General features: G+C 37.9%; 1 protein-coding gene across 3 annotated transcripts; it reads left to right on the top strand.

Moving 5' to 3' along the window:
* Positions 1 to 3,716: 3,716 nt before the first annotated feature.
* On the top strand, positions 3,717 to 27,106 carry LOC132627600 (protein ALTERED SEED GERMINATION 2). 3 transcript variants are annotated; one of them, XM_060343026.1, is made up of 20 exons: positions 3,717 to 3,980; positions 9,515 to 9,583; positions 11,033 to 11,110; positions 14,337 to 14,471; positions 14,585 to 14,692; positions 14,799 to 14,927; positions 15,414 to 15,529; positions 15,628 to 15,745; positions 16,884 to 16,989; positions 17,913 to 18,058; positions 18,187 to 18,357; positions 18,463 to 18,567; positions 19,241 to 19,352; positions 19,981 to 20,330; positions 21,291 to 21,381; positions 23,769 to 23,864; positions 23,970 to 24,040; positions 24,129 to 24,256; positions 25,056 to 25,166; positions 26,863 to 27,106. In XM_060343026.1, exons 1-19 carry the CDS (start codon positions 3,906 to 3,908, stop codon positions 25,135 to 25,137), a joined length of 2,286 nt encoding a protein of 761 aa, XP_060199009.1. In that variant the 5' UTR covers positions 3,717 to 3,905; the 3' UTR covers positions 25,138 to 25,166; positions 26,863 to 27,106. The 3 variants fall into 3 exon arrangements, with proteins under 3 accessions (XP_060199009.1, XP_060199008.1, XP_060199010.1); XM_060343025.1 differs by having other exon boundaries at positions 3,718 to 3,980; positions 18,457 to 18,567; XM_060343027.1 differs by lacking the exon at positions 9,515 to 9,583 and having other exon boundaries at positions 3,718 to 3,980; positions 18,457 to 18,567.
* The last annotated feature ends 683 nt before the right edge of the window (positions 27,107 to 27,789 follow it).

Below are 27,789 nucleotides of genomic sequence, written 5' to 3'. Positions count from 1 at the left end.
CCTGCAGGCAAAGTTTTGCATGTGAGGTAGAGTTTTGCATTCAAAATTCTACCTAGACTTTACCTCACGAATCCAAACCTCTACCTTGCAAAATTCTTTTTTTTTTTACTGAGCTGAGATTCGAACCCAAAACCTTGGGATATTAGGGGAAGGGAAAAAATTAAAGACCACCAATTTGAGGGGCAAAAATTAAAGACTAGTGCTTTTGAAGGGAAATCTTCACAAAAAAAATGTATTTTTAGTCAGTTGTTTATTTTTTTACACTTGATCGTCTAATTGTAATGAATTTAATCACTGTCTATGTATATTTGGTATACATTAAGTGTTTAATGAGTATATAATAGTTGTATAATTAGTGTGTGAATAGTTATTAATTTCTTTTTATTATGGATTTTGTTGGGCTGCTATGTTTGTGAAAATAAAATTGGATTCTACTCAGACGACGTAGTTGGACCTGGATTGTTACTTCAACTTTATTGACTCGCAAATTTGATTGGGCTAACATTCTTGAATAAGAAACAGTGTTTATTTTCATAATTACTCATATATCTACTTGTACTTATTTTTTAAAAAACTTCATCCTTAAAAAATTACATTGCAATAATTATATATGGTATACTTTCGAGATATACAATTCCTTTTGTATATCTGAATGACATCCACCAAGTAAAAATAGTTGAATTATATATGGATTGTATACCCCGAAATGGTGTAAATTATTTTTCTAAACTTTATTTATAGCTAAATTTCCCTTCTTGTTTGAAATATTGAGGCTTGTGATCAAGCTGGGCAAGAAATGGGCCTATCTTTTATCCAAACAGGCAATTCGCAGAATTGCCCTTCTTTTGGGATGGTCTTTAAATTTTGCCCCTCATATTTGAAATTCTTAAATTTTGCCCTTCGACTAAAATCCATAAGTTCCAGGTTCGAACCTCCACTCAGTCAAAAATTTAAAAAAAAATCCAAGGCACAGTTTAAATTTCGCTATGCCCCCACCGGCATACACTTGTTAAGGAATTATCAAAGTTATGCCGGATCCGGCATACTTATGCCTTATGGGCAGACTTGGCATAAGTATGTCGGGTTCGGCATAACTTTGCTAATTCCTTCACAAGTTTATGCCGGATCTGGCATACTTATGGACAAATTTTTAATGGGCAAACTTTTAGTTAAGTTTTAACTAAAAGTCTTTTTCTAGTTATGCCTTATGGGGCAAACTTTTAGTTAAGGCATAACTAAAAGTATGCCCCATAAGGCATAACTTTTCCTGAAGACATAGACTTTGTTTTATAAGGTAAATTTTTAATTATCTTTAAGGAAAAGTTCCGCCTTATGGGACATACTTTTAATTGTGCCTTAACTAAAATTCTGCCCCATAAGGCATAATTAGGAAAAGACTTTTAAGTTTGCCCATAAGTATGCCGGACCCGGCATACACTTGTGAAGGAATTACCAAAGTTATGCCGGACCCGACATACTTATGCCAAGTCTGCCCATAAGGCATAAGTATGCCGGGTCCGACATAACTTTGGTAATTCCTTCACAAGTGTATGCCGGGTCCGGCATACACACGACCCAAACTTTGCCTTGCATTTTTTTTTTTTAAATTTATGCTTGAGCGGGGGTTCGAACCCAGAACTTCAGATTTCTACGTGAATGCTCAGGGTTGCAACGCAAAGGGCAAAAATTAAAGACCAGTAATATGAGGGTATAATTTAAAGACCACAAATATGAGGGGCAAAATTTAAAGACCACCCCAATAAAAGGGCAATCCGCGCAAAACAATGTATCGAAACCAACCTGTCTGGATTTGGATACCAAATGCATGTAGAAAAGAATTATATTGAAGATAAAAAAATTCTTATTTCTAAGGGCATACAATAGACTTCTTTGACTATACAACTGAATTTATTTTATTTTTTTGGGAAAGCAACTGAATTTAACACCTAGGGATCATTAGGTAGCCGGTTTAGAGGTGAGTTACGCATTAGATCTTGCATAAGTAATATTATGATTGATAGTTGATTATGAGATAAGTTATTCATATATAAATTAATACGGTGTTTGGTTTGTAATTTAAAAACATGCATAACTAACACACTTATAAGTTATGAGGATTATCTATGTATTATTTTATTGGATAAAAGATAAAATAACTAATTCATGAGTAACTAAACATTTTTTTGCGCGGATTGCCCTTCTTTTGGGGTGGTCTTTAAATTTTGCCCTTCAAATTTGTGGTCTTTAAATTTTGTCCCTCATATTTGTGGTCTTTAAGTTTTGCCCTTTGCTTGGAAAGGTGGGTGAATACATGAAGTTATGGGTTCGAACCCCCGCTCAGGCATAAAATAAAAAAATAATTTCGCAAGGCAGGACTGGGGGAGTGTATGCCGGATCCAGCATACAATCTTTAAGGAAAAGCTAAAGTTATGCCGGATCCGGCATAACTAAAAGTCTGTCCCATAAGGTAGAATTTTTCCTAAGACATAGTTTAGTTATGCCTTATGGGGCAAAATTTTAGTTAAGGCATAACAAAATTATGCCTCATAAGGCAAGAACTTTTCTTAAGGCATAGACTTTGCCTTATAAGGCAAAGTTTAAGTTATGCCTTAAGGAAAAGTTCCACCTTATGGGCATACTTTTAGTTATGTCTTTGGGGCACACTTTTTAGTCAAGACATAACTAAAAGTTTACCTTGAAAAGTAAAAATAAAATAAATATATATATATATATATATATATATATGCTTCACGGCAAAGTCTGCCGGAGGGGGCAGACTTTTAGTTAAACACAACTAAAAGTCTGCCCCTCCGGCAGACTTCTAGTTAAACACAACTAAAAGTCTGCCCCCTCCGGCAGACTTCTAGTTAAATACAACTAAAAGTTTGCCGAAGGGGGCATAGCAAAATTTAAACTTTGCCTTATAAGGCAAACTTTTAGTTATGCCTTAAGGAAAATTTACGCCTTATGGGGCATACTTTTAGTTATGTTTTATGGGGCACACTTTTAGTTAAGACATTACTAAAAGTTTACCTTGAAAAGTTAAAAAAAAAAAACGTATATATGCTTCAAGGCAGAGTCTGCCCCCTCCGGCAGACTTTTAGTTAAACATGACTAAAAGTCTGCCGGAGGGGCATAGCGAAATTTAAACTCTGCTTTGCAAATTTTTGACTGAGCGGGGATTTGAACACGGAACCTATGGGTTTTAGCCGAAGGGCAAAATTTAAAGACCACAAATATGAGGGGCAAAATTTAAATACCACCCCAAAAAAAGGGCAATTCTGCTGCCTAACTAATTTCTGCATAAATAATACGTTGATTCTCACATAACTAATCTATGTATTACTAATATCAGCATAACTCTAAGCAGCTACCAAACGAGCCCTTAGGCCTACAAATGATGTTTTTGGACTTAATTTTTTTTTTTTTTTGAAAAAGCAAATGGAAATTTCATTCAATTTCATTAACAACAGAAAAAATCCGTGACATAGAGCCTGTTTGGATGGAGTTATGCCTATAAGTTGGGGGTAGTCTAACTTATTTTTTTGGCTTATAAGTTGCTTTAGATAAGCTAAGTTAAATGGACCCAATTATTTTTTTTAGCTTATTTTAAGCACAAAATGACTTTAAGCTAACCATCCAAACATTCAAAAAAGCTGAAAACAGCTTATAAGGCAATCCAAACGGGCTCATAATGAAAACTCATTAGTTAGTGGCTAAGACGTGAAAACAAACGTCGTCGTATGACAAACAACCGACTCATTTCATTTCTTCGTTTTGCTTCGTGTTCCATACTGCTTTCTGATGATCGCCAGTAGACACACGCACACTCGTCATTTTCACCTCCTCCTCCTCCTCCTCCAAATCTACCTAGGGTTTCCTGAGTGTTCTAGAAGCTTCCTCAAATGGATTCATCACTCTGTTTCCATGACGGCAACATCACTAACTTGATCAACAAACGTTACCTCGACGTTCGTCACGTACGCTTTCAAATTCTCATCTCCTTTATTAATTACTACTACCTGTTTTTATTTTTTATTTTGAATACTCCTCAGTTTGCTATTTTGTTATTTCGTGAGTTCTATGTTATGATGATGCCATATGCTATAATTTTCAGTTAGTCAGTGGATAATTGTGCTTTGTAATGTGAGCATAAGGGATTAGTAGTGTAAAGCGCTAAGGTTCTATGTACTACTGACTGTAATTCTCATCTCCTTTATTAATTGTTATTACTACTACCTGTTTTTTATTTTGTGTTTTCGTCAGTTTGCTTATCTCTTCTTCTAATTGATATTCCGTGAGCTTTTGTTTTATGTGAGTTATGCCTTATGATGATGCCATATGCTGTAGTTTTTTCAGTTAGTCAAGTGAATAATTGTGCTTCGTTATGTGAGGAAAGGGAATAGTGGTGGATTGTTTAGTCTCATATACTCGACGAGATTCATTTCCTAGGGAAAATGAAGTTTTAACGGGTGAGGGGTAAATATAGCCCTAAAGTATGACTGTAGGGGTATATTTGTTGAGAAAGTATAATGAAAGGCAAATGTAGCTTAGTTTCGAAAGTAGAGGGGCAAATATGAATGTGGATGCTGCATTCTGAATGTAATTCAAACTTTCTAGCTAAGGTTCTGGATAGAAATGTTGAGTTCCATTGAACAATAGTGACTTATAACGCATGTCCTCGCTCATATTGGACTATCTCTTCTATGATATTGTAATTCGGGACAACTATAAGGCTGACCTGTTTGTGACTTTTATGGTTGCCCTCACTAGACCAAATTGAATTTGCAAGGGAAGAGAATTTTTATCTGTGTTGTTTAGTACTTAGTTGAGGAATAGTAGAGCAATGATGCTGAAATTGTGCTGGCAAAGGACAAAAAAAAAAAAAAAAAAACACGAATGCATAATGAGTAAGAGTAGCTATGCCAAAGGCAAAGATCAGTTTGGTTATACTAGATTGAACAGATTATGATACCCTAGAAATACTTCAAAAAAAAGAAGAGGATCTCCAGAGAATGTTTCATGTGGTGTTTCTGAAGCAGCTTAGATTGAATCAAGCAAGCTAACCCTTACGGATGTAGGTGGCCTCATGTCGGCTGTTTGAACCCTAAATGTTTGCAAGGACAATCTACTTCTTTTTTCTTCACAAATCTAATGAAGCTCTGCTTAAAGCCCTTACTGGTAATCGGTTTTGGAGTTTATGAGTTTGGACTTTGGTATGAATAAAAATGTTTTACTTACAAAGAAAATATATTTTTTTTTCGCAATTATATTTGTTCTATTTTCCACTGTTTGGTCAGATGTAAAGTTGGTGTAGGATAAGGTCGGAAGATAATATTTTTTAACAATATTTTCTAGTATTAGAGTAAAAAAAGGGCAGCCCGGTGCACTAAGCTCCCGCTATGCGCGGGGTCTGGGGAAGGGCCGGACCACAAGGGTCTATTGTACGCAGCGTTACCTTGCATTTCTGCAAGAGGCTGTTTCCACGGCTCGAACCCGTGAAATGTTAGAGTAACCTACTATAATGTTGAAATGTTAGATTGAAGTAAGTGCTTTGGATTATGAGTAGAGATATTTGTAAAGGAAAATCACTTCTGTTCATGAGAGGAAAATCATATCCTTCTTTAACGGAAATATTTTTTTTGGCAAAAACATTTTCCAAAATTGAAGGTAACCAAACACAGATTTTTTTCTTGAGGAAAATATTTCTCAAAGAAACATTTCCATCACAACAAACATGCCTTTATGCCGAATGTAAATTAAGCAGTTACAGGGGTGGCTCCGAGAAGGAGTGTGGAAGCTAGCTCTTGAAAGCAGTGCGAGTTAGGCCCGAATCCAATCAATAAATGCAATTTGTTATCACGCAATGCAACAGGTGGCAGAGCCAGGATTTTAATTACGGGTATTCAACATACAAAGAAGTAAAAACATGAAGAAGCCAAGGGAATTCAACATCTACTTTATATGCATAAAAATAATTTTGACCTTGTATATATGGTGTACTTTCCGGTGTCCTCTTTCCAAAGTTTTAGCTGTCATCTATCTTCAATGTATTTTGTCATTGGACAAGCCCAATGACATTCAGGAGTGTGTTAGAGTGTTGGGAAGCTACATGTCTAGATGCATCCCTAAAGAAGATATGGAGCGCCAGTCCTCTTAGCATAGCTTGGACTATGTGGATAGAAAGGAATAAGAGGTGTTTCGAAGGCAAAAAGGAGCAGTTGCAGTCCGTGAAATATAGTTGTATGCACAACACGTACTATTGGAAAGATGGAAATGTTGTGATGAATTTAGATGACATGCTAGACTGCTTAGGTTTCTAATGTAATCTAGCCTGCATTTTCTTTGTACTTTCACAGTATCATCTTGATACTGCTTTTTAATAAAACTTTACCTTATAAAAAAAAAAAAAAAAACTTTAATCTTTTACCAAACTTTAATCAGCGAGAAGTGATTGTTCTATGTCTGAAATATGTGCACATGCATTTCAAGCCTGAAGTAATGTAAAGAAGAGTACAAGTGGATTACAACAACAACAACAAGCCCAGTAGAATCCCACCATGTGGGGTCTGGGGAGGGTAGAGTGTACGCAGACCTAACCCCCACCTTGAAAGGTAGGGCGGCTGTTTTCGAAAGACCCTTGGCTCAAGAGAGGAAAACAAGACAAAAGGTCAACTATGGCCAAGCATATAAAAAACAATATGAAAACAAGGAATAACAAAAACGAGAAAGTCATGGTAGAACAGTCCAGAAAGAAAGGAGCATTAACTACTATAGATAAATAAGATAATCAAAGTACAAAGGCCCAACAAATATAAGCAGAAATCAAATGGCAATAAACGATGAGCAAAACTACAACTACTATGGTGAAAGGATAAGTAACCTAGCCTTCTATCCTAATCTGAGTCCTCCACAACCTCCTATCTAAAGTCATGTCCTCGGTAAGCTAAAACTGTGCCATATCCTGTCGAATCACCTTTCCCCAATACTTCTTCGGCCTCCCTTTACCTCTCTTGAAACCGTCCATAGCCAATCTCTCACACCTCCGCACTGGAGCATCTGTGCCTCTCCTCTTCACATGCCCAAACCATCTCAGCTTCGCTTCCCGCATCTTATCCTCCATCGATGCCACTCCCACCTTGTCTCGGATATGTTCATTCCTAATTCTATCCCTCCTAGTGTGCCCACACATCCATGGCAGCATTCGCATTTCTGCGATTTTCATCTTATGAATGTGAAAGTTCTTGACTGGCCAACATTCCGCCCCGTACAATAAAGTCGGTCTAACCACCACTTTGTAGAACTTGCCTTTAAGTTTTGGTGGCACTTTCTTATCACACAGCACTTCGGAGGCGAACCTTCATTTCATCCACCCTGCACCAATACGATGTGAAACATCGTCGTCGATATCCCCATCTCCCTGTATAATAGACCTATGATACTTGAAACTTCCTTTTCTTTTGAATGGCCTGCGTACCAAGCCTCACTTCCTCGTCAGCCGCATGCAGTACGCCACTGAACCTGCACTCCAAGTATTCTGTCTTGGTCCTACTCAATTTAAATCCTTTAGACTCCAACGTCTGTCTCCAGCTCTCTAGCTGCGAGTCTCGTCAATCAGGACTATGTCATCCGCGAACAACATACACCAAGGCACCTCACCTTGTATTTGTCGGGTCAATTCATCCATCACCAAGGCGAATAGAAACGGGCTAAGAGCTGATCCCTGATGCAACCCCATCAGAACAGGGAAGTGCTCCGAGTCTCCTCCTACCGTCCTTACCCTGGTCTTAGCTCCATCATACATGTCCTTTATCGCTCTAATGTACACCACAGGTACATCTTTAGCCTCCAAGCATCTCCATAGGACCTTTCTTGGCACTTTGTCGTAGGCCTTTTCTAGGTCAATGAATACCATGTGCAAGTCCCTCTTCCGCTCCCTATACTGCTCCACCAATCTCCTTACAATATGAATGACTTCTGTAGTCGAGCGCCCCGACATGAATCCAAACTGATTTTCTAAAATGGACACACCTCTCCTCACCCTCATTTCCACCACCCTTTCCCACACTTTCATGGTGTGACTTAGCAGCTTGATACCTCTATAGTTGTTGCAGCTTTGAATGTCGCCCTTGTTCTTGTAAAAGGGAATCATTGTACTTCACCTCCATTCTTCCGGCATCTTCGCTGTCTTGAAAATGACATTAAACAACCCAGTCAGCCACTCCAAGCCTACCCTGCCTGCATTCTTCCAAAATTTTCCAGGAATCTCATCACGTCCGGTCGCTCTTCCCCTGCGCATCCTACGAACAGCTCCCTTAACCTCCTCAACCTTTATACTCCTATAATATCTAAAGTCGCGACGCCTATCAGAGTGCTCCAAATCTCCCAACACAATGTCTCTGTCCCCCCTTTCGTTCAAGAGTTCATGAAAGTACGACTGCCATCTCTGTCTAATGTGGGCTTCCTGTACCAACACTTGGCCATCCTCGTCCTTGATGCACTTCACTTGATCCAAGTCGTGTGCCTTCCTCTCTCGCCTTGGCAAGCTTAAATAGCTTCTTATCCCCACCTCTGTCCTCTAGTTCTGCATAAAGGCGTTCAAAGGCTGCCATTTTTGCTGCCAAAACAGCCAACTTCGCCTCCTTTCTCGCCATCTTATACTTTTCCCTGTTCGTCCGCTTCTCTTCATCATCCTTGCTATCTACCAACTTCATATATGCCTGCTTCTTTGCTTCCACCTTCCCTTGGACTTCTCCATTCCACCACCAATCCCTTCGGTGCCCACCACGGCGGCCTCTCGAGACCCCCAATACCTCTCTAGCTGCTTACCTAATGCAACTGGCCGTCCTATCCCACATACTGCTCGCATCCCCCCTACTATCCCACGCTCCCATAGCCATCAACTTCTCCCCCATCTAGACAAAGTCAAACTCCCCCACCTAATCCTCGGTCGGTCATCCACGACCCTCTTCTTCTTCTTCTTCTTCGTCTTCCTTATCTCCAAATCCATCATCAATAGCTTATGTTGGGTCGTATTTATATCAATTCTGACAATGGAAACAAGAAAAGAGAACCGGAAACCCTCATTTTATAAATTGTGTCCTGTACTACTTCCAAAAAAAAAGGAAAAAAAAAAGAAGGAATTTAGTTCAAAAATAAACACGAGAACTATTTCCTGTCAACTAAAAATCTAAACTAAATTAGTGAGAAGCAAATACATCCAATTTTGTTAAATTTTGAGAAATCCAAGCCAAAACCATCACAAGAGCTTACAAATAAAGGCGTTGATTTGACTTAAGGCAGCTACACATTTGTTTGTCTTTTTGAAAATTTATCAAATACTTTCACAGCCGCGGAAATATATTTCTTTGTTGGTTCTTGTATATGAGACCAGCAAAGCTTCAGTCCCTTAATGATTTGATTACTAGTAAGGTTCTCTCTGGTGTTTTTAAGCTCATTACTCTTCTTATTTGGTCTCACAACTATATTCTGCTTGGGTTTCTATGCTTTATAGGACTCCAGTCATGGATTACAAATGCACTCCTCTTTGGTGGAAAGAATGGCTCTAGAAAGAGAACTAGAGGTGAGTGCCTTAGTGAGTCCAATACTATGGCGCATATTATTAAGTTTTTTATCTCATGGTATCTTTTATCTGACTTATTATTTTGCAAACTTGGGTATCTCTCTTTTGAGAGTCGGGTGAGAGATTAAAAACATTGTTTGTCTTTTAAAACCCTCATCCTATGTCTTTACTAAAAAGCAACTAGCTGAGGTTGTCAACTATTTACCTTTTCTCAAGTGCAGCCCATGTAAGTGGTATTTTTTTCATTTGCATAAATAGGCACTTTTTTCTTATTTATAGGCCTTGAATGAGTCTCCTTTGCAATAAAGTTTATGCATGTAAAACCTGAGCAGAATACAAATATTAATATTTCAAGATGCTAGAACAATATGTGAAATGACTTTAGTCAAAGATAGGAAATTTCACCTTACTTGCATACACCCCGTCAAAAAAAGCCACACTTTGATGTGTTGAGTTGGTTAAGGAGTAGTTTAATTAATTGTTTGAAGTGTGACAAACTATCACAGTTAGTTGAAAGAGATGTCACGTCAAGTTGGAAATAATATAAAGTAGAAGTGTTGGATTAGGGTAATTAGTATTTGTGATGAATAGTTCTAGTTAAAATGTTTTTACAAATGCTTGTGAAGAAAAGCTTATTTTTATAAGCAAACCATTATGCATCTGTATTATAATTCCTTCCAGACTTTAGCATAAAGTTCTGATCTTCTATATCTTTCATAGAAGATATCTGAATTTTGCATTTAGATACCACAGCCCCATCTACTCTCATATCAAGTTGACCCTTGTTATGCTGGCTAAACTTGCTGTACACATACTCAGTCTTACTTCTATTTATAGATATCTGAATTTCGCATTTAGATACCACAGCCCCATCTACTCTCATATCAAGTTGCCTCTTGTTATGCTGACTAAACTTGCAGTACACATACTCAGTCTCACTTCTATTTATCCTGAGGCCCTTATTCGCTAGAGTGCTTCTCCATATTTCAAGCTTTTGATTGACACCCTCACTGGTTTCATCAATTAGTACAATATCGCTAGCAAATAGCTTACACCATTGGACCTCATCGTGTATTATGTTAGTTAATTCATCCGTAATTAGAGTAAACAGCTATGGTTCAATCCTGATCCATGGTGTAAACCAACAATTATGAGAAATTTGTTGTATCTCCTACTACTGTTCTAATGCCGGTTACGTCTCCTCCATACATGTCTTTTATAGCATTTACATATTTATATGAATTCTTTCTTCTCCAACACCCACCTATCAAAGGACCTTTCTTGGTACTATCACACACTTTCTTCAGGTCAACAAACACCATATGTAGATTTATTAACCTCTTAAGAAATGCTGTTAGTTGCTATTGGACCTTTGTTTGATATTATTTTGTTGGCTCATGTATATATGTGTGTGCTTACAGTCTCAAGGGTTTGTTCATTGCTTAACAGGGGCACCAGGGTTGCGTGAATGCGATAGCTTGGAACTCAAAAGGCTCCCTTTTGATATCTGGATCAGATGATACAAAAGTATGATACTCTCTACGCCTCATTGCTCCTTTATTCTTCTGCTTTAGATGAACGAAGCTTCTCAATGTGATGGTTGGGTTGGCTTCTAGAGTCTGCAAGATAGCCAGATATAAGAGCTCTCATGGACGTGTCTGTATGTGTGTGTTCATTATACTTTTTTCAGCCCTGTCTTGGAGACAGATTGTTCTCTATTAATAGTCATTTGAAACTCTTGAGTACATTTTTTATGTTGGATCATTTTGTAATTTTCTTGCGGGAGCCTCAAGTCTATTGCGATTCTTTTCCAAAGTGTGAAAACATTGGTGACTGACTTGGACAGACAGAAGTTCTATTTAGTGTTTACCATGAGCTCAGGGACGAGGGTGGGGGACCTCATAAGTTGTTTTGGCTGTGGATTTGTTGCTTGTGAATACCTTTTATATTGTCTTTGATGATACCGCTCATTGTGATTTTTGCCTAATACAACTAAGTGGTCAAAAGTCAAAATAACCTTGAGATTGTTTATTTGCTGATTATCTAGAAAGCAAACAAAGAGGCTACAACCTTTGTTAGCATTATCAACCTTGTGGTTCTTTGACTATTTTCTCCCATGGGTTGGATGTGATCCAGGCAGGTTGACTCGAATAGAGTTGACTTGATAATGGTACTGGGGGAGACACTTCGCATCTTGACACATTTTTGTCAGCACAATAGTCTAACTTTCTATGGAAAGATGTTCCATCATACAATATGTGATATGCTCAGTTGACTTTCACAATTTTTTTTTTGGCCTAATAGAATCAAGAATACAGAACACTTGAGGAAACAGTTGGAACTCAGAATCAAAAAATTTAGGGAGAAGAAATAATTTAGGAGCAAGATATAGTTTTGCTCCCTTTGGTATCCTGTATTTTTACGTTTGTCCTATTATTTGATGTTGCTCATGTTTAACCTTCAATTTTTGAGACATTACCATTTCTCTAATTTAAACAGAACTAACCAACTAACCTGTCAGCTATAATAATCAATGGCCCAGGTGATGCTTGCACACCATTTTTAGAGGGCGCTCATTTCTAAAGGAAGCCGTAAATTTACTACCTAATGCTCCTTTTTGAAAGTCACGTGCTGCCTTGCATATGAGAGACAAACATGCCCCTCCGCAAGCTGTAGAGTCGTAACTGAATTGCTAGAATTAGCTAGTTGGTTTACTATTGACTGAAATCTGCAGAGCTCGATAACTTGAAGTCAAGTGCATGATGTCCTAATTGAAGGACCAAAAGTGCAACCAAGATAAAAGAGGCCCGAGAAATAATTTTCTTTTGATTGGTAAAGAAAACATTTATTCTTACCGATTAAAAGTAAAAAAACGTTTATCCTTCGTAAATTAAGTTTGCTAAGTTACCATAAGGGCTTCCATGGTTCCGTAAATGCATGATAATTTACTTTTTATGTCGATGGTGCTAGTCGCCAGTGACAACATACCTAGTTGTTTCGGGTAACAGTTTAGGGAGATGCTTCAACTATATATGGTTCTTTGACATTTTTTAAAACCTATTTTTCTAGCTACACACCCGATAGTAAAGGATAGGGATAGACTTCCTTTGGACTGACTTCTCTCTGTTTCTGATTGTGATGTTCACATCAAAGAGAATGTCAAGTTTTTCCTGTACGTTTCGACCATATAAAATACATGGGTTTTTCTGGGAAAACAATTTCTTGCTCTGTTTTTAAAAGCAGTTTGAGCTCCATTGACAGTAGAAGCAGCTAACTTATCTTAGGTCCATGTTACAAATGTAGCTTGAATATCCCCAATGGGCTTCTTGAATCATTATGTTCATTTTGGCCAGTTCGACCAAAGATGTTTTGATTACTAAGGTTGTAACCAAGAACTGTAAGACTTAGGCGAACCGTTTCATATCAGATGGTCTTTATTTCTCTTGATCACTTATAAATAGCAGCCCAGTTCAGAGAGAAGCAAGATGCAGAAGCTTGAAGCAGAATAAAGTGCAATATCATACGAAGCATATATTTCTGATATTCTTAAACAGATATGTACTTTTTTGTTACCTTTTTGGTGCAAGCTGCTTGTTGTACATGAGGTAGACCGTAAATGCAATGGAGGGATTGCACAACCTGTAATTACGCCTGATGCACTGGCTTAGTGCAAAGTTATAAATTTTTGTATTACTTGTCAATCTCAAACCGTTGATGATACTTCTGGTAGGCTTAGAGCTAACTCTATCCTTTTAACACTTGACTTGCTTTAGAAATCTTTTCCTTTCAATCATGATCTCAAGTGAGAAAGATGTCGGCGTTTACTATTTTCTGGCATTAATTAAAAAACTCAGTTTATGCCTGCTCCATTTTGGGAAAAGGAAAAGCTATTCTTACCATGGATTGCAAAATCTGGTAGATAGGTGAATACAGAATATCGCTCGACAAGTGGTGAAATTTTTTCTTGATTATTCTTTTCGGATGAGTACTAGCTTTCTTCATTCGGTAATTCTCTTCTCTCTGGTATCTTGTTCATGGTTCTCCCTCACGGTAGATGATCTATCTCTATATTCATCCATAACTTGCAAATGGCACTTATAATGAGAAACAAGATTCAAAGTACTGCACGTACTAGTTTTTCTCCTTACTATGCCGTGGCTACTGGATGATCCTGCATCCTTGAAATTGAAGACCACCGCGAATTGTGTTATAACAATTATTTCGAGTTCTGCTCGTGCATGATAGAGTCAACACAAATAGATTCCTGTGAAGGGAGGTTTTAAGTACCACCATCAATCTAGCAGTAAAATGATAAGATTTGAGATAGAGAACTGTTCTATTCGTCAAATCTAACCACAGAGATGGCTGAATAAAAGGAAGTTCTATTAAAACTTAAACTTATGATGAATCTTTGGAGATGCTTTGTTACATATAGATTAAATGAAGAGCTATTACTAACACAAAAGAAATTAAAGCAAGGGCTACCCCAGGGTCTGCTGGGAGTACTCTGGCAACAGTTCTTAAATGTGACTTGAAGATGGACCAGTTTGTCAGAGGGCTTTGGGAATCATGTGAGCAATTTTTCACAATTTCTTTTGCACTTTTGGTTAATTTTTGGTCCCCTTGCTTAATTATATTTCACAACTGTGGTTTCTGTATCTATATTGCATTCCTTGGTTCAGCTGATATTTGATGTCCTGCATCTTGGGTTCAATGCACTAAATCTAAGTAATGAAAAATTTATTTGCTGCAGATGAATATCTGGAGTTACTCAAGCTGCAAACTTTTGCATTCCATTGAGACCGGTCACAGTGCCAACATATTCTGCACAAAATTTGTTCCAGAAACCTCTGATGATCTAGTTGTTTCTGGAGCAGGAGATGCTGAAGTAGTTTCTTGAAGCACCAACTTTTGTGTGTTTATACAACGATGCTGTTCAATTTCTTTGAGTGTTTCTTCTCCAGAAATTTATGCTTTTTTCACATTTACTTGCTATGGCAGGTTCGTCTTTTTCATTTGTCTCATCTAAAGGGAAGAGGTCGCGAAGACAATGCTGTGACTCCATCGGCACTATTTCAGTGTCATACCAGGAGGGTCAAAAAAATAGCTGTAGGTGTTCAGGCAGCAGTGAAATATTTTTGTAGTGATAATCAAGTATTTGTGTGGATTTTATTTCCCGTCTTTTTATAATATATGCTGCTATTTCTGACTATAGGTTGAAGTTGGGAATCCTCATGTAGTATGGAGTGCTAGTGAAGATGGGACAGTGAGGCAGCATGACTTTCGGGAGGGTGCATCTTGTCCCCCAGCTGGTTCTTCTCGTCAAGAATGTCGTAATATACTTGTTAGTCTTAACTTACTCTACATTGTGATGAATATATTTCCTTTTCATCGAAAGGCTAAAAGTCCCCCATCTCTTTTATAAGATCGAGTTACGACTGCTTCATGAAAATTATGTTTTTCTTTTTTAATGACATCATCATGACGTGCTTTAGGAATCTCTCTCTCTCTTTTTTTTTTTTTTTTGGCAATTTTGGCAAAAGCAATTGTGTTATGTGCTCTACTATTTTTTCCTTGGCTAGCCTGAAGCTTTAGCTATCAACTCAAAAAGTTCTATATGATTATTATTGGTTTTTACTTTTGTTTTATAACTATAACTGCTCCTTTTGAAGGCTCTGAGTTCTTTATCGAGTGGTTGATGCTAATGTTTCTAAGTACTCTTATCTTTAATTGTTCTCAAGTGAATTGATATGAATTGTTATGAACTTTGTCTTAAGCTGTGATGTATCTAAAACATTTGCATTTCCATATGTTTGATCCCTGATGACAGCTTGACTTACGCTGTGGAGCTAAGAAATCATTAGCTGATCCTCCTAGACAGTTGTTTGCTCTGAAGTCATGTGATATTAGCTCCACGAGGCCGCATTTGCTTATTGTTGGTGGAAGGTGTAGTTGTCTTCACTAGTCTATTGCAGTAAGGGTATATTCCAGGCGATACTGCGTTTTCTGAGTTGCATTTTACTTTTTTTTTTTTTTTTTTGCAGTGATGCTTTTGCTCGGTTGTACGATAGGAGAATGCTACCTCCATTATCCTCAAGTCAGAAAAAGCTGCCACCTCCACCTTGTGTCAGCTATTTCTGCCCAATGCATCTTTCTGACAGTGTTAGTTCCAACTTCAGTTTCTGCATTATCCCACACAGTTTTGCTGGCTAGAAGTTCTATTATTTCTCTATCATTAGGGGTGCAGTGGTTTCAGTAGATCTTGATTCATGGGGAACACCTCATCTCGTTTGGACACTTGAAATTCACAGATGCTTGCACTGAAGATGTCCTCATGACCTTTTCTCGACTTGTCCAGTCCCCCAACAATAGATCATTGAGAAGTTCTTGCAAGGAACTTGTCTAGTCTACTCTAGTCCTCTACATGCTTTATTGCCAATCCTATAGTTGGAACTTGGAAGTGGATATCAATGAGTTCTTTGTTGTCATTGTTTTGGTAGAAGGGAGTAAACGGGGGGAAGGAGTCTGGAATAGGATCACATGCTTTTTTCTGCAGAACCTGACTATATTAATATTTGGTTAATCCAAAGACGTAATTTACTTCTGATAGACATGGTTTTCTCTGCTGTCAACCATCTGAAAATATAATTATGGTTAACTGATTTTTTCTCTTGGGGTCATCCTCCTTTACAAGTGGGGAAGGTGTTCTCCAGCAATGATAATAAAATGGGGAGGGGTTAACTTTATGCAGGCTAATCTTCCGGCAGAAATGGAATGAAGCAAAGATAGAGGAGAAAAAAAAAAAAAGGTAATATGTCGGTGTAAAGTGTAATGCAACAGACCTTAGGGCATGACCAGTGGTTAATGAAGTGGGTTGAGAACCATGAGGTCTAATTCAGTTCCCAGCGGAGGCAAAAATACTAGGTGCTTTCTTCCTAACAGTCCAAGTATTGTTGGACTGAGTTACCCGGTACCTGTGCTAGTGGGAGGTAGCAGGTGCCCTTGGAGTAATCCAGATGAGTGCAAGCTGGACCAGACACCATGTAACAGTAGCATGCAAATTGGTGCATCTACTTGGCTACATTACAGTGAATATCTATTTTTGCCGAATTTCTTACCAAGCAAAGTTACTTCGTACGATTTAATAGCAACCCCTCGTAGTTCTGTGTGTATATATATGTATAGCATATCAGTCTTTTGCTCTGACTGGTCAGTGCTTGTCACCAAGAATGAGCAATTTATTTTTCATGATTGTGGCTTCGTAATGGAAGCTGCTGAATTTTTCTCTCTTTTTCCTCAGGGACGTACTAGCTTGCATCTAACTCACGTCGCATTTAGTCCCAATGGAGAAGAGGTTTTGCTTAGCTATAGTGGAGAACATGTATACTTGATGGATGTGAATCCTGGTGCGTAACTTCGGTCGTATTTTTTCTTATAATAGATATTTTTGTTATTGATTCTGTTTCCTCTGCTACCTAGTATGGTTGTGCCTTCAGTTTTTGAACTCCCTGAGATGTGTGATGAATCTAACATGTGCCTTATTAGCTATAATGGGTTTGAGTAATTGAGGAATTCTGCTAGACATTTCACTTATTCAATATGTCAATTATTATACTATGTTCCTCTGCTGATCCCCTCCTTTTGGTGAAACCAACTTTAGCTAGAAATTAACAAGTTTGAAAGATAAGCAATTTGGAGGAAAGATGAAAATAAAGAAGATGCACATTTTTAATGAACTGATAATATTATAAAATAAGCATGTGATATGTCTGTGTCTTCTTATGTTTAATTGATGCTATTTTACGTTTGTTCTGTACTTGGTTTGTCCCCCCGGGGGGGGGGGGGGGGGGGGCACTGTAAGTTGCTCTTCATTCTTGTCAAAGTGGCGACCTCATTGAGGGAGAGCAAACTTATTTATATTCTTCTTCTTTTGATTGGTTGGTTGTTGAATGTGGTCTTTTCTTTTGGTAAATGGTAAACTGACCTTGGGTTTCACTGTACTTGTGTTTTGATACAATGTTGGTGCAACAATTGTGTAAGTGTCTGATTTTTTTTTGTTTAGAACTTTAAAAAGTAACTATTGGTGCATGAGCCCTCAAGTGACTTATTCTGGATGTCACTCAAGGATTAATTGACAAATAATTTTAGCCTGTCAACTTGCTGCAAATCGCTTGTATTTGATTTTTGAAAGTGACTGTGAGTTGAAAGCACCTTGATTCACTGCTACCATTTGAGATATCACATTCTGTGTGCTTGAAAGTTTAAGATAAGTCATACTTGAAGATCTGGTTATGCTATTGACTTATGATAAGCCTTTAATTCATTGTAGCACATGGAAGTTCTATGTCATATAACTCCGGAGACGTGTCAAACCTGATCAATTTTGCTCCCTTGCCTAATGGAATCGATTTGCAATCATCAGTTAGTGGAATCTTTTTGAATGGTTCTTCATCGAAACGAATTCCAGCTACCAAGGTTATTCTTCCTTCTTTACCCGTCCCTGATCTCCTGCCTCCGGGCCTGCATTGATTAAAAACTATGTTTTGCTTTCTCTTCGTTTAGAGTGGCATATCTTAATAATCATTGTTTCCACTTTTCTTCAGCTAGAAAAGTGCAAAAAATTGATTCAGATGGCAGTGAAGTCCTTGAAAGAGGATTCCAACTTTTATTATGGGATAGAAGCTTGTAATGAAGTCTTAGACGGTTGCAGGGATGACATTGGTCCCCTTCTAACCTTCGAATGTTTATGCACTCGTGCCTCAATATTGCTGAAGGTATCTGAAGTCAGACAATTTCATTATCGAACTGTAATATTAGCACTTGTTTAAGGATAGTGTACCTAATTTAAAATATTTATTTTCGGCTTTTACCAGAGGAAGTGGAAAAATGATGCACATATGGCTATACGAGACTGTCATAGAGCTAGAAAGCTCAATTCATCTTCCTTTAGGCCTCTTCTTTTGATTGCTGATGCTCTTTCACAGGTATGTTATTCAGTGTTTATAAGAACTTTGTGGCTAAAATTTTCTTGTTAATATGCTGGATAGATTTTAGGGCCAATTCCCCGGTGGATTTTTGCACTCATCCCTTCCATCATGGTTGTGGTCCTCTTAGCCATATGGTTTTTCTTGCTCACTTATGGTCTTCTTTCTCTGGCATTTATTTTTGCCAAATTCCATTGGAGTATCAATTATCAGGGAGAGATATCAAAGGTGATTGTGCGTCATATTTATGACGTACTCAAAATAATAGGCGATTTATGTGTTTGTCGTACTATGATGTAGTATCAGAATCATTTTAGGTTTCCGGATTCTCCTTAGATTAAGATTTTCTTCTCAGACATGGTATAACATTGGAAAATAAACTTTATGATTGATGTTTCTAGCACCTCATAATCTTCTTGTCTTCCAAAATGGTAATTGTTAAAGTTAATAGGTCTTTTTTTTTGGTTGATCAGGAAAACATCTTCCTTCGTTTGCTTTCAAATATGCACTAATCCTCCATATTGTATGCCTTTGATCTAATTATATATTGTATGTAGCTATAACTACATAAAATATATTTCTAGACAAGGATAATGCATAAATTGATTGAGATTATTTATCTGATTTTCATTTGTCACTTGATTTTCTGAGCTGTTACCGTTGTTATCTGCAGTTGGGTAAACATAAAGAAGCATTGGAGTTTGCTATTGGCGCTCAGTCCTTGGCTCCATCTGATTCTGAAGTTGCACTAAAGGTGGAGAGTATAAAAGAACATATTGCTGCAGGTAAGTGACTTACATTGGGCGTGCAATTGTATTTTGTAGCCTAAAATAAAAAATGTTTAGCTGGTATCAGTGCCACCTCTTATCGAAATCCTATTGAAACACTAGACTACTACTGAGTATTTCTACTTCGTAAATCTTTCAGTTCCCCTTTTCCAGTGCTTAGATAGAGGAGTTTTTAGGCGAAGGGAATAAATGTTGAGACCAGATGATTGTGTAATCTTGTTTGTATCTTCTTGTCCATGACTAGCTGATGAGTTATTGGTGACCCAACTGAGCACCACGAGTTTACGGGGTTTTCCTAGTTATGTTGTCTTGCCGTCACCATAAGGGCCATCTTCATGTTTTCCTGTCTACTCTACTGTTTTTTGGTCTTTTTGAAATAACTGCTTCCTTCACCTCGATGTCAAATTAGTGTCTCAGAACTCTTGTCATAGTTTTAAATGTCAGAATGATTTTTGCGAGTTATTTCTGTGCATGGAATAGCTGTAGAGAATTTATTGTTGTTGAGGATTCGAGATTCACTTCACTAGAGCTTATTGTCAGGATCAAAATTCTAATTCCTGTCGGGACCAAATACTAATTCATATTCATGTGTTAATTCTTACCAACAATATGCCTGAATTTACAGCTGAAGCTGACAAAATAAATAAGGCAAATGGAGGAGAATCTAGGTCTGATCCCCGGGCAGGAAGAGTATTATCCCTAAGTGACATACTTTATCGTTCAGACACAAACAGTGATGCGTCGCCAGATGGTCCCAGGTCTGAAAGAGATGATTCTGATGATGATGATGAGTTAGAATTGGCTTTTGAAACATCAATATCTGGTGATGAAGGACGGGATGTTGATCCTAATGTCCTCCACGGAAGTTTGAACTTAAGAATTCATAGGAGAGGTGATTCCACTGGGGAGACTGGATGGGCGAATGGTTCTTGTGGTTCGCCAACCTCTAGTCAAAAAGAGAAAGCAGCGTACCAGGTTTGGCTTGAATGTTGTTTTTCTGTGCTGTAAAGTTGTGTGGTCTTCCTTTTATTCTCTGGGTTTTGAAAAGGTGTTCTTTTCTCTATCCTTTTTACTGTGTTTTTTGCTTTGATCTACTTGCATCTTTCTGCTTTATTGAGGTTTTTTTGTCTATTTAGGTCTCGACTCATGAGTGATACAATGGTTGGTTCTGCATATGATATTAAACCTGTCTATCTCGAACTTCTGTTTAGGTTATTTTTCCCTGATCAGTTTATCTTTCTCTTTGTTGCCACAAAGCTAATCTAACATGTCTCTAGTATCATCTCAAATCTCTTTCCAACATCTGTTTTTAAATTGATTTTGTATTGTGAGTCAAAGCATATAGCTGCTCTTGGCGGCTGGTCTGGGTAGATTGTGAGTGATGACTTGCTGGTTTCTGTTGCTGATGAGTCCCCTGCTCCAATGCTTGGTTATGACCTAGAGATAGTTCACATAATTTGCCCATGCTTATATGGAAGTGAATTATATTTGCTTATTGACCAAAAGTTGAGGTTTATTATTTAAATTTCAAAGGTCATCATAGGTTTTTGAAGGTGAGCTGAACTGTGAAAACTGAAACAAGTAATCAAATGCATCCAATTGATCATAGTATTTGTCTTTGACATACCATCTTGTAGACTGTTCATTGGATTGCAGTAGTACTTGGGAGAGACGCGTTTCATTTGCTAAAAAGTGTCAAAATGCTCATCCCGCTGACTGACTAATAATTTGCAGAATAGTAGGCATTCATGGATTTCATTTGTTAAAAAGATGTCAAAATACTAAGGAAGCCAAAATATTAAAACTTGAACATGTCTTGCTCAGTGAAGTTTCTTCCCCTTGTTATACAGATGCATGTACACCTTGTCTTTCAATATCAAGTTTGTTCCTTGTTTAAACAGTGTACTTTTTTGTTTCTCTCAAATAATATTGCAGCCTGAAGCAGCAATAGATATGAAGCGAAGATATGTTGGTCATTGCAACGTAGGCACTGACATCAAACAGGCGAGCTTTCTTGGTGAACGAGGTATATTCAACTTTTTAATGGTCTCCATGTTTCATGTTTATGCTGAAACATTATCTGGTCATTATAGTTGAGTCGAACAACTGTCTATTTCTCACCTACTATGCTCCTTTTAAAACTTCTTCACAAGGATTTATTTAAGTAAGAAATTGAACCTACATAGACGGCAAAGTCGATTTCCCATATGGGTGACATATGATGGTTGCATGTGGGAAAGAGGATCAGGTAGACCTAAACCCATGTAGAAGGAAATTAGTTTCAAAAGACCAATCTCCAAGAATCCACGTGGAATTAGCTAAAAATAGAACAAATGGAAAAAGATCCATATTGGTGATAAGAGATTGAGGCTTAGTGATGTTATTGCAATTTTTTTTTTTTCGAAACTGTAATATTTGGGCAAAAACAGAACCCCGTAACAAGAGGTATACCAAAAGATAGAAAACCTACAAAAAGATTTGGTTAATGACACCTAATCTTCTATGCCGACGAGGATCTCATGGGTACACCAAAAAGAAATAAGGGATAAGAGGCTGCTCCTCAACAGTACAAAATTCATCTCTACCCCTTCAAAAGCTCTCCTATTTCTTTCTCTACGCGCAATTGACATAAGTGCTAGGGGGACAATATTCCAAGACCTGCCCCTTCTCTTCCCCTTCACATCTCCAACTAAACTACCTCTTTTACAATGTTTGGCATCATCCAGAATTTCCAAACCATGTCAAAAATTCCCATTTACCGTCGAAACAACCTGGCAATGAAGGAGGAGATGATCAACATCTTCAACTGATCCCTTACACATAAAACACCAACTAACATACATAAGTGAGCTTCCTCTTCCTCAAATTCTAGTGATGTTAATGCCATTATATTATGTTAGTGTTTGTTCTTTACTCTGTTTTGAGTTTTGTAAGCGAGTAGTAAATGTGGAGAACCTTAAGTTTACTGGTAGTTCTTTATGCAAGCCAGTGGCGAATATAGAGAACCTTAAGTGTTCGATGAAACATAATTTATCATAAAAGCCCAACTATTGAGTGTTGGGATGAAATGGATTCAGATAGCATGGAAGTGATATTGAATGATTGGTATAGTCAACCCTGCTAGTTAAGATTGAGGCATAATTAATGTTTTATTGTACGTTTTCCATTTACCTGTTGTGTCAGCACAGAGATCGTTCATGTAGCTCATTTCTTTTGTTGCCTTATCTCTCATCACCTTCTGATGTAGGAGTAGTTGGTTAGAGATCATTCATGTGGTTCATCTCTCTCTATCGCCTTCTTATGTAGGAGTAGTTGGTTTGAGTAAGTTACTGTGCAGTTTAGCTCATCTGATCCTATAATAAAATAATCAATCGTATGTGGATAAAATGGCATGAGCAATAGTCACCAAGGGTCAATGACGTGGATTGAGAACCATGAGGTGTCAGGTTCAATTGCTGGCAGAGGAAAAAACACTAGGTGATTTCTTCCTATTTGTCCAAGCCTTGGTGGACAGAGTTACCCGGTACATGTGTTGGTGCAAGCTAGCAGGAACCCGTTGGAATTAATCGAGGTGGGTGCAAGCTGTCTCGGATACCACGGTTATCAAAAAAAAAAAAAAAAAATTGCAACCACACTGAGGCCCAAGTGAACAAATATTTTATTGTTTTACACTAGCAAAATTTCCCCCACCCACCCCCTGCTCCCCAAAAAAAAGAAAAAAAGTGGGTGCTGACAGAACTTTAGAGACAGTTGGATTTCAATACGTTGGTTATGTTATGATAAGATTCTTAGGCATCAAGGAAGTGGTTTTCCTGTCTGGTTTATGGATTCAGTTCAACAGGGATGCTGTATTAAGTATGGTAGCAACATTTTCGTAGACTTATCTTAAGTCACCCAGTTCAGGATGTGCATGGTCCAAGATTTTGGACGATGTGAAGAAGTTTCAACTATTGTACATGTTCTTTAGAAGAGAACTGTTCTTCTTTCTGGCTCTCTGGACCAACTGTATGTTTAGGGTTGGTTCACTTTGGTTGCTGAACCCAGAGTCTCTCTTGTTCTCCGGTCGTGTTTTTCATCTGTCTAGAGACTGATTCTCTTTCCATCTTGCCGAACTTTTCTTCTTCTTCTCTTTTTTTTTTTTTTTTTTTGTGGGTGAGGTAGGGGTGGGGGTGGGGTGTGTGTGCTTGTGCCTGAGAGAGTGCTGGTCTGGAAGAAAAGGGGGTTAGTACTTTTATAAGGATTATTGGTTGTGAGTTGAATTTGAAGGTTTTCTAAGCTACTTTCAAATCAAATGTGTCAGATGGATCCGTTCTATTCCTGTGCTAATCATTATGTAAATTAGTGGCTCTGTTAAGCACACTAGCAATTTATTATAAGGATCTCAGTGGATATGTTGTAAAAAACATTGTGCAGGTGAATATATTGCTAGTGGAAGTGATGATGGCAGATGGTTTATTTGGGAGAAAAGAACTGGTAGATTGATAAAAATGCTTCATGGAGATGAAGCTGGTATTTTTCTCTGTTCTCATAAATTTGTTAAAATTCTTATACTTCAAAGTGGTTATTAGAATCTGTCGTACCTAGTCTGACGTCACGGCCTTCACCCCTGTTCAGTTGTAAATTGTGTACAGTGCCACCCATATGATTGCATTGTGGCTACAAGTGGAATTGATAGCACCATTAAGGTGAGAGAGAAATGTCACAAGTACTTGGGATTAGTTGTCACTTTGTGTAACGACAAATTTACACATCCAATACATGTATCTCTTTCAGATTTGGACTCCGACTGCTTCTGTCCCTTCCCTCGTGGCTGGTGGAGCTGCAGGACCAGAGACTTCCAATGTGCTAGATGCAATGGAAAGTAATCAACGCAGATTGTGCCGCACGCGTGAAGCTGTCTTGTAAGACTTAACAGAGTTATCATCTTTCCTCTAAATTAATGATTGTGAGACATTACTAGCCTGTTTGGCCAAGCTTCTAAAATCAGCTTATTTTGAAAGGTGTTTTTTCCAAAAGTGCTTTTCGAAAAAGTACTTTTGGTGAGAGGCAGTTTTTGCTTGGCCAATTAGTTAAAAAAACACTTTTGAGCAGTAATTAGTGTTTGGCCAAGCTTTTAAAAAGTGCCTCTAAGTGCATTTTTCTCAAAAGTGCTTCCGGGGAAAAGCTACTTTTTTTAGCTTCTGGAAAACAACTTCTGCTACTTTCCAAAAGCACTTATTTTCTCCCAAAAGCTTGGCCAAACACCTCACTTTTGAGAAGAATAAGCACTTTTTGAGAAAAATAAGCTTGGCCAAATAGGCTATGAATCCTATTGTACACCCATCAATCCTCTAATAGGGAATTGAGAAGCAGACTCTGCGTAGTTTCTTCTTTCAGGTGATGACAATACTCATGATCTGTCTTTTATGTCAAAGGCCTGGGCATGGTAGTTCATAGCCCTGTGTCCTCCTGTTAGTAGCTACTTTATGTTGGCTTAAACCCCGTCATGGCGTCTTCCTCCATTACTGTTCTCGGCATTCTGGTTGTAAAGACCTTCAGAAATTATAATAAACCATCTACATCTTGATGGGATTGCAGTGTCATGAATGCCAGTAGAATAGACTTTACGTTGACTGATAGATGCGAAATGGGTATTCTTCCTATTTTAGCTATTTCTTCTAGTTTCTGACAACTTCGAGCTATCCATATTGTTCTCTGCAGGCCTTTTGAGTTTTTGGAGCGATTTAGGATGCATGAGTTTACAGAGGGCAGCTTACATCCATTTGAATGCACGCAAAGCTGAGAATTTTAACCTGATTCTCTTAGATACTGGTATGATAAGTTGTCATCTGACCCTTGTATTTTTTTGTTTTTATTTTTGACAAAAGGTAAAATGCTTAGCTGATATACCTGGAGTCCCACTCGGACTTTAGTATTGATGTGTGAGCTTTTGGACCGCCTTCTCCTGAGCACCTACCAACTCTAGCGCTGGTATTTTTCTGACAACTTGTTTGCGAAAATGCATACCAATATCTAACTAGTCATAGTTCCTGTACGTCCTAGAAATTTTATCCTGGTAAGGTTTTTCGTTGATAAGGCTGGAATGACAACAGTGATGCATGGTAAATGTATCCTTTCTCAGATGACTTCCTTTGACTATTAGAGATTAAGAAAGTAACTTATACGACTACTACTGCGGTTGAGTTAGACAGACATATATGCTTAACTGACTGGTTCTAACAGGAATGATAAAATTATTTGTAAGCAGTTCTTTACCCTTTGAATATTGTAATGAAATGGGTCCACGTCTGAGCAAAATGGATTTTGATGATTCATATAGCTGAGCCTGGATTAGCTTGGGATTGGGCGCAGTAGTTTATATAATTGTTTGTCAGATCAAAGGGAAGAAAACGTAGGGAGGGCAAACCCTCCTCCTGAGGGTGGAAAAAAGAAAAGAAAGAGGAACCACACAGACTACCTGATTGTTCTCACTTATCACTAGTGACTTTGACCAATAGCTATCATTGCACGGGTATTAGTCTATAGAATTTTGCTTGGTATCATTGTAAAAATTGTTCAATCACTAGGCTAAATGTTCCAAAGAGTTGGAGAAGAAAGTTTATTTTGCAGGGGAATTATAACCTAGTAAATCCTATCTTGTTCACAAGGCTGGGAGAAGAGATAGTTGTCAAACTGAGGGACAGCCGTCCTACATTGGTAGGAGTAAGGTCTGCGTACACTTTACCCTCCGCAGACCCCACGTTGTGGGATTTTTTTCCTGGGTGGTTGTTGTTGTTATTGTTGTTCTTCCTTATAAGGAACATTAGGAAGTCACAAGCTACCATCGATATGGCCAAAAATGTTCTGATTGCACCTAATATGATTTCAGTCATGTTTTAATTGCAATAGTATGAAGATGTATATGGCTGTCATTTGTCTTCAAATTGGTAGCTTGATGTGTCAAAAGTGCAGCAACGTAAAGGTGATCATTAAGGCAAAAGTAATATAGATCAAGAATAGTTATACTATTATTTTCTTATTATTGGTTGAAGGACTAATAAGTTATTTTTGCATCTATAATATTGTGCTCACTACGTAACACAGATTTTGCTGCTCGATTCTGGTTCATCAGTAAGGATTAACGGAAGTGGTGCGAGTTTCATCTCTAGCGTCATTATAGATTACCTAGTAGGTGGCTTAGAGAAGATTCTACTTCTGGGGTAGGGGTTTGGAGTTGAACTTAATACACGACAATATACACTAGTGACTATAATATGACTATCCTATGTCGTACAGTTGATTATTTTCGAACAAGGGTGTTCTATTATGTCACTAGTAATGGAGAGAACGTCCAGGAGTGTGACAGAAGCCAGCGAAATTTTGTACCTGCGCTTAGCATCACTGGATGAACCATTTGTCCTCGTTGAAGCTTCTTTGCATTTGATCGGGTTGCTTTATTTTTTTTCTGGAATGCGGTAGGTTCAACAGTAGTATTGTTTGTGTGGTACTAACATGTGCTTAACTACAGATGCCTGGATAGGAAGGTTATCTGTTGGACAAGCTGGCTTGGGAAGGAGGAAAAGAGTGGAATGTATAGTTGAGCGAGACGATTGAAAATTTTTGGGTCTCGAACCAGCTGAAGTTTGATGCAGTTGTAATTTTGTAATTTGGTCTCGCTGTATCATATTCTAATTTTCTTCTCTATTGTCCTTGCAACTCTGTAAATAATATCTCGGTCTTTTACTTTACATAGTAATAAATTTAAGGTAAAACGCGGTCCATCTTTTCCTTGTATTTTGATTGATCGCTTGAGGCTTAGATTAGTAATTAGCAGTGCTGTTAGCTTCGAATGTTTTAATGTTGGTGAGAATGTCTGCTAATCGTGCGCGATACTGCACCAGAAAATCTTTTATAGATTTTCGTTCGGTTATTTCCTTTTAATAAACTCTGAATATATTACCATACCCACAAAATAACATTATACCTAAAGAGCACACGAGAACACCAACCACCTTCCAGGAAGGGTCTTGATATCTCATGCCTCCAAACAAACCAAAAAACAACCTATACATCAGTAACTTGAACCCAAATATAAACTTTGCTGTAGCTCAACCTAACTACACAAATGTTGGATCAACTGTCTACAATTGTATGCTCTTTTTGTACGACTTAACTGCTTTACTCTTTCCTTGACCTGATGAATTTGAGATGCCACCAACTCTGGTTGCACTATCACCTGTTTGAACTAGGGGTGAGCGTTTAGTTCTTCGGTTCGGTTTTATTGAACTTTGGTATGGCTATTTCGGTTTCGGTTTTTTGAAGGTGGACACCGAACACTGAACCAAACTAGTTCGGTTCGGTTCTTTAGGTTTCGGTTTTTTCAATTCGGTTTTTTTGATATGATATTAGAAGCGATTCCATTTACACTAATTCATATTCTCAAAAGCAACAAAAC

The sequence above is a fragment of the Lycium barbarum genome, chromosome 2 (assembly GCF_019175385.1).
Source record: "Lycium barbarum isolate Lr01 chromosome 2, ASM1917538v2, whole genome shotgun sequence".
Taxonomy (NCBI): domain Eukaryota; kingdom Viridiplantae; phylum Streptophyta; class Magnoliopsida; order Solanales; family Solanaceae; genus Lycium; species Lycium barbarum.
The sequence above is the reverse complement of the archived record's forward strand: the minus strand, read 5'-3'. Positions and strand labels throughout refer to the sequence as shown.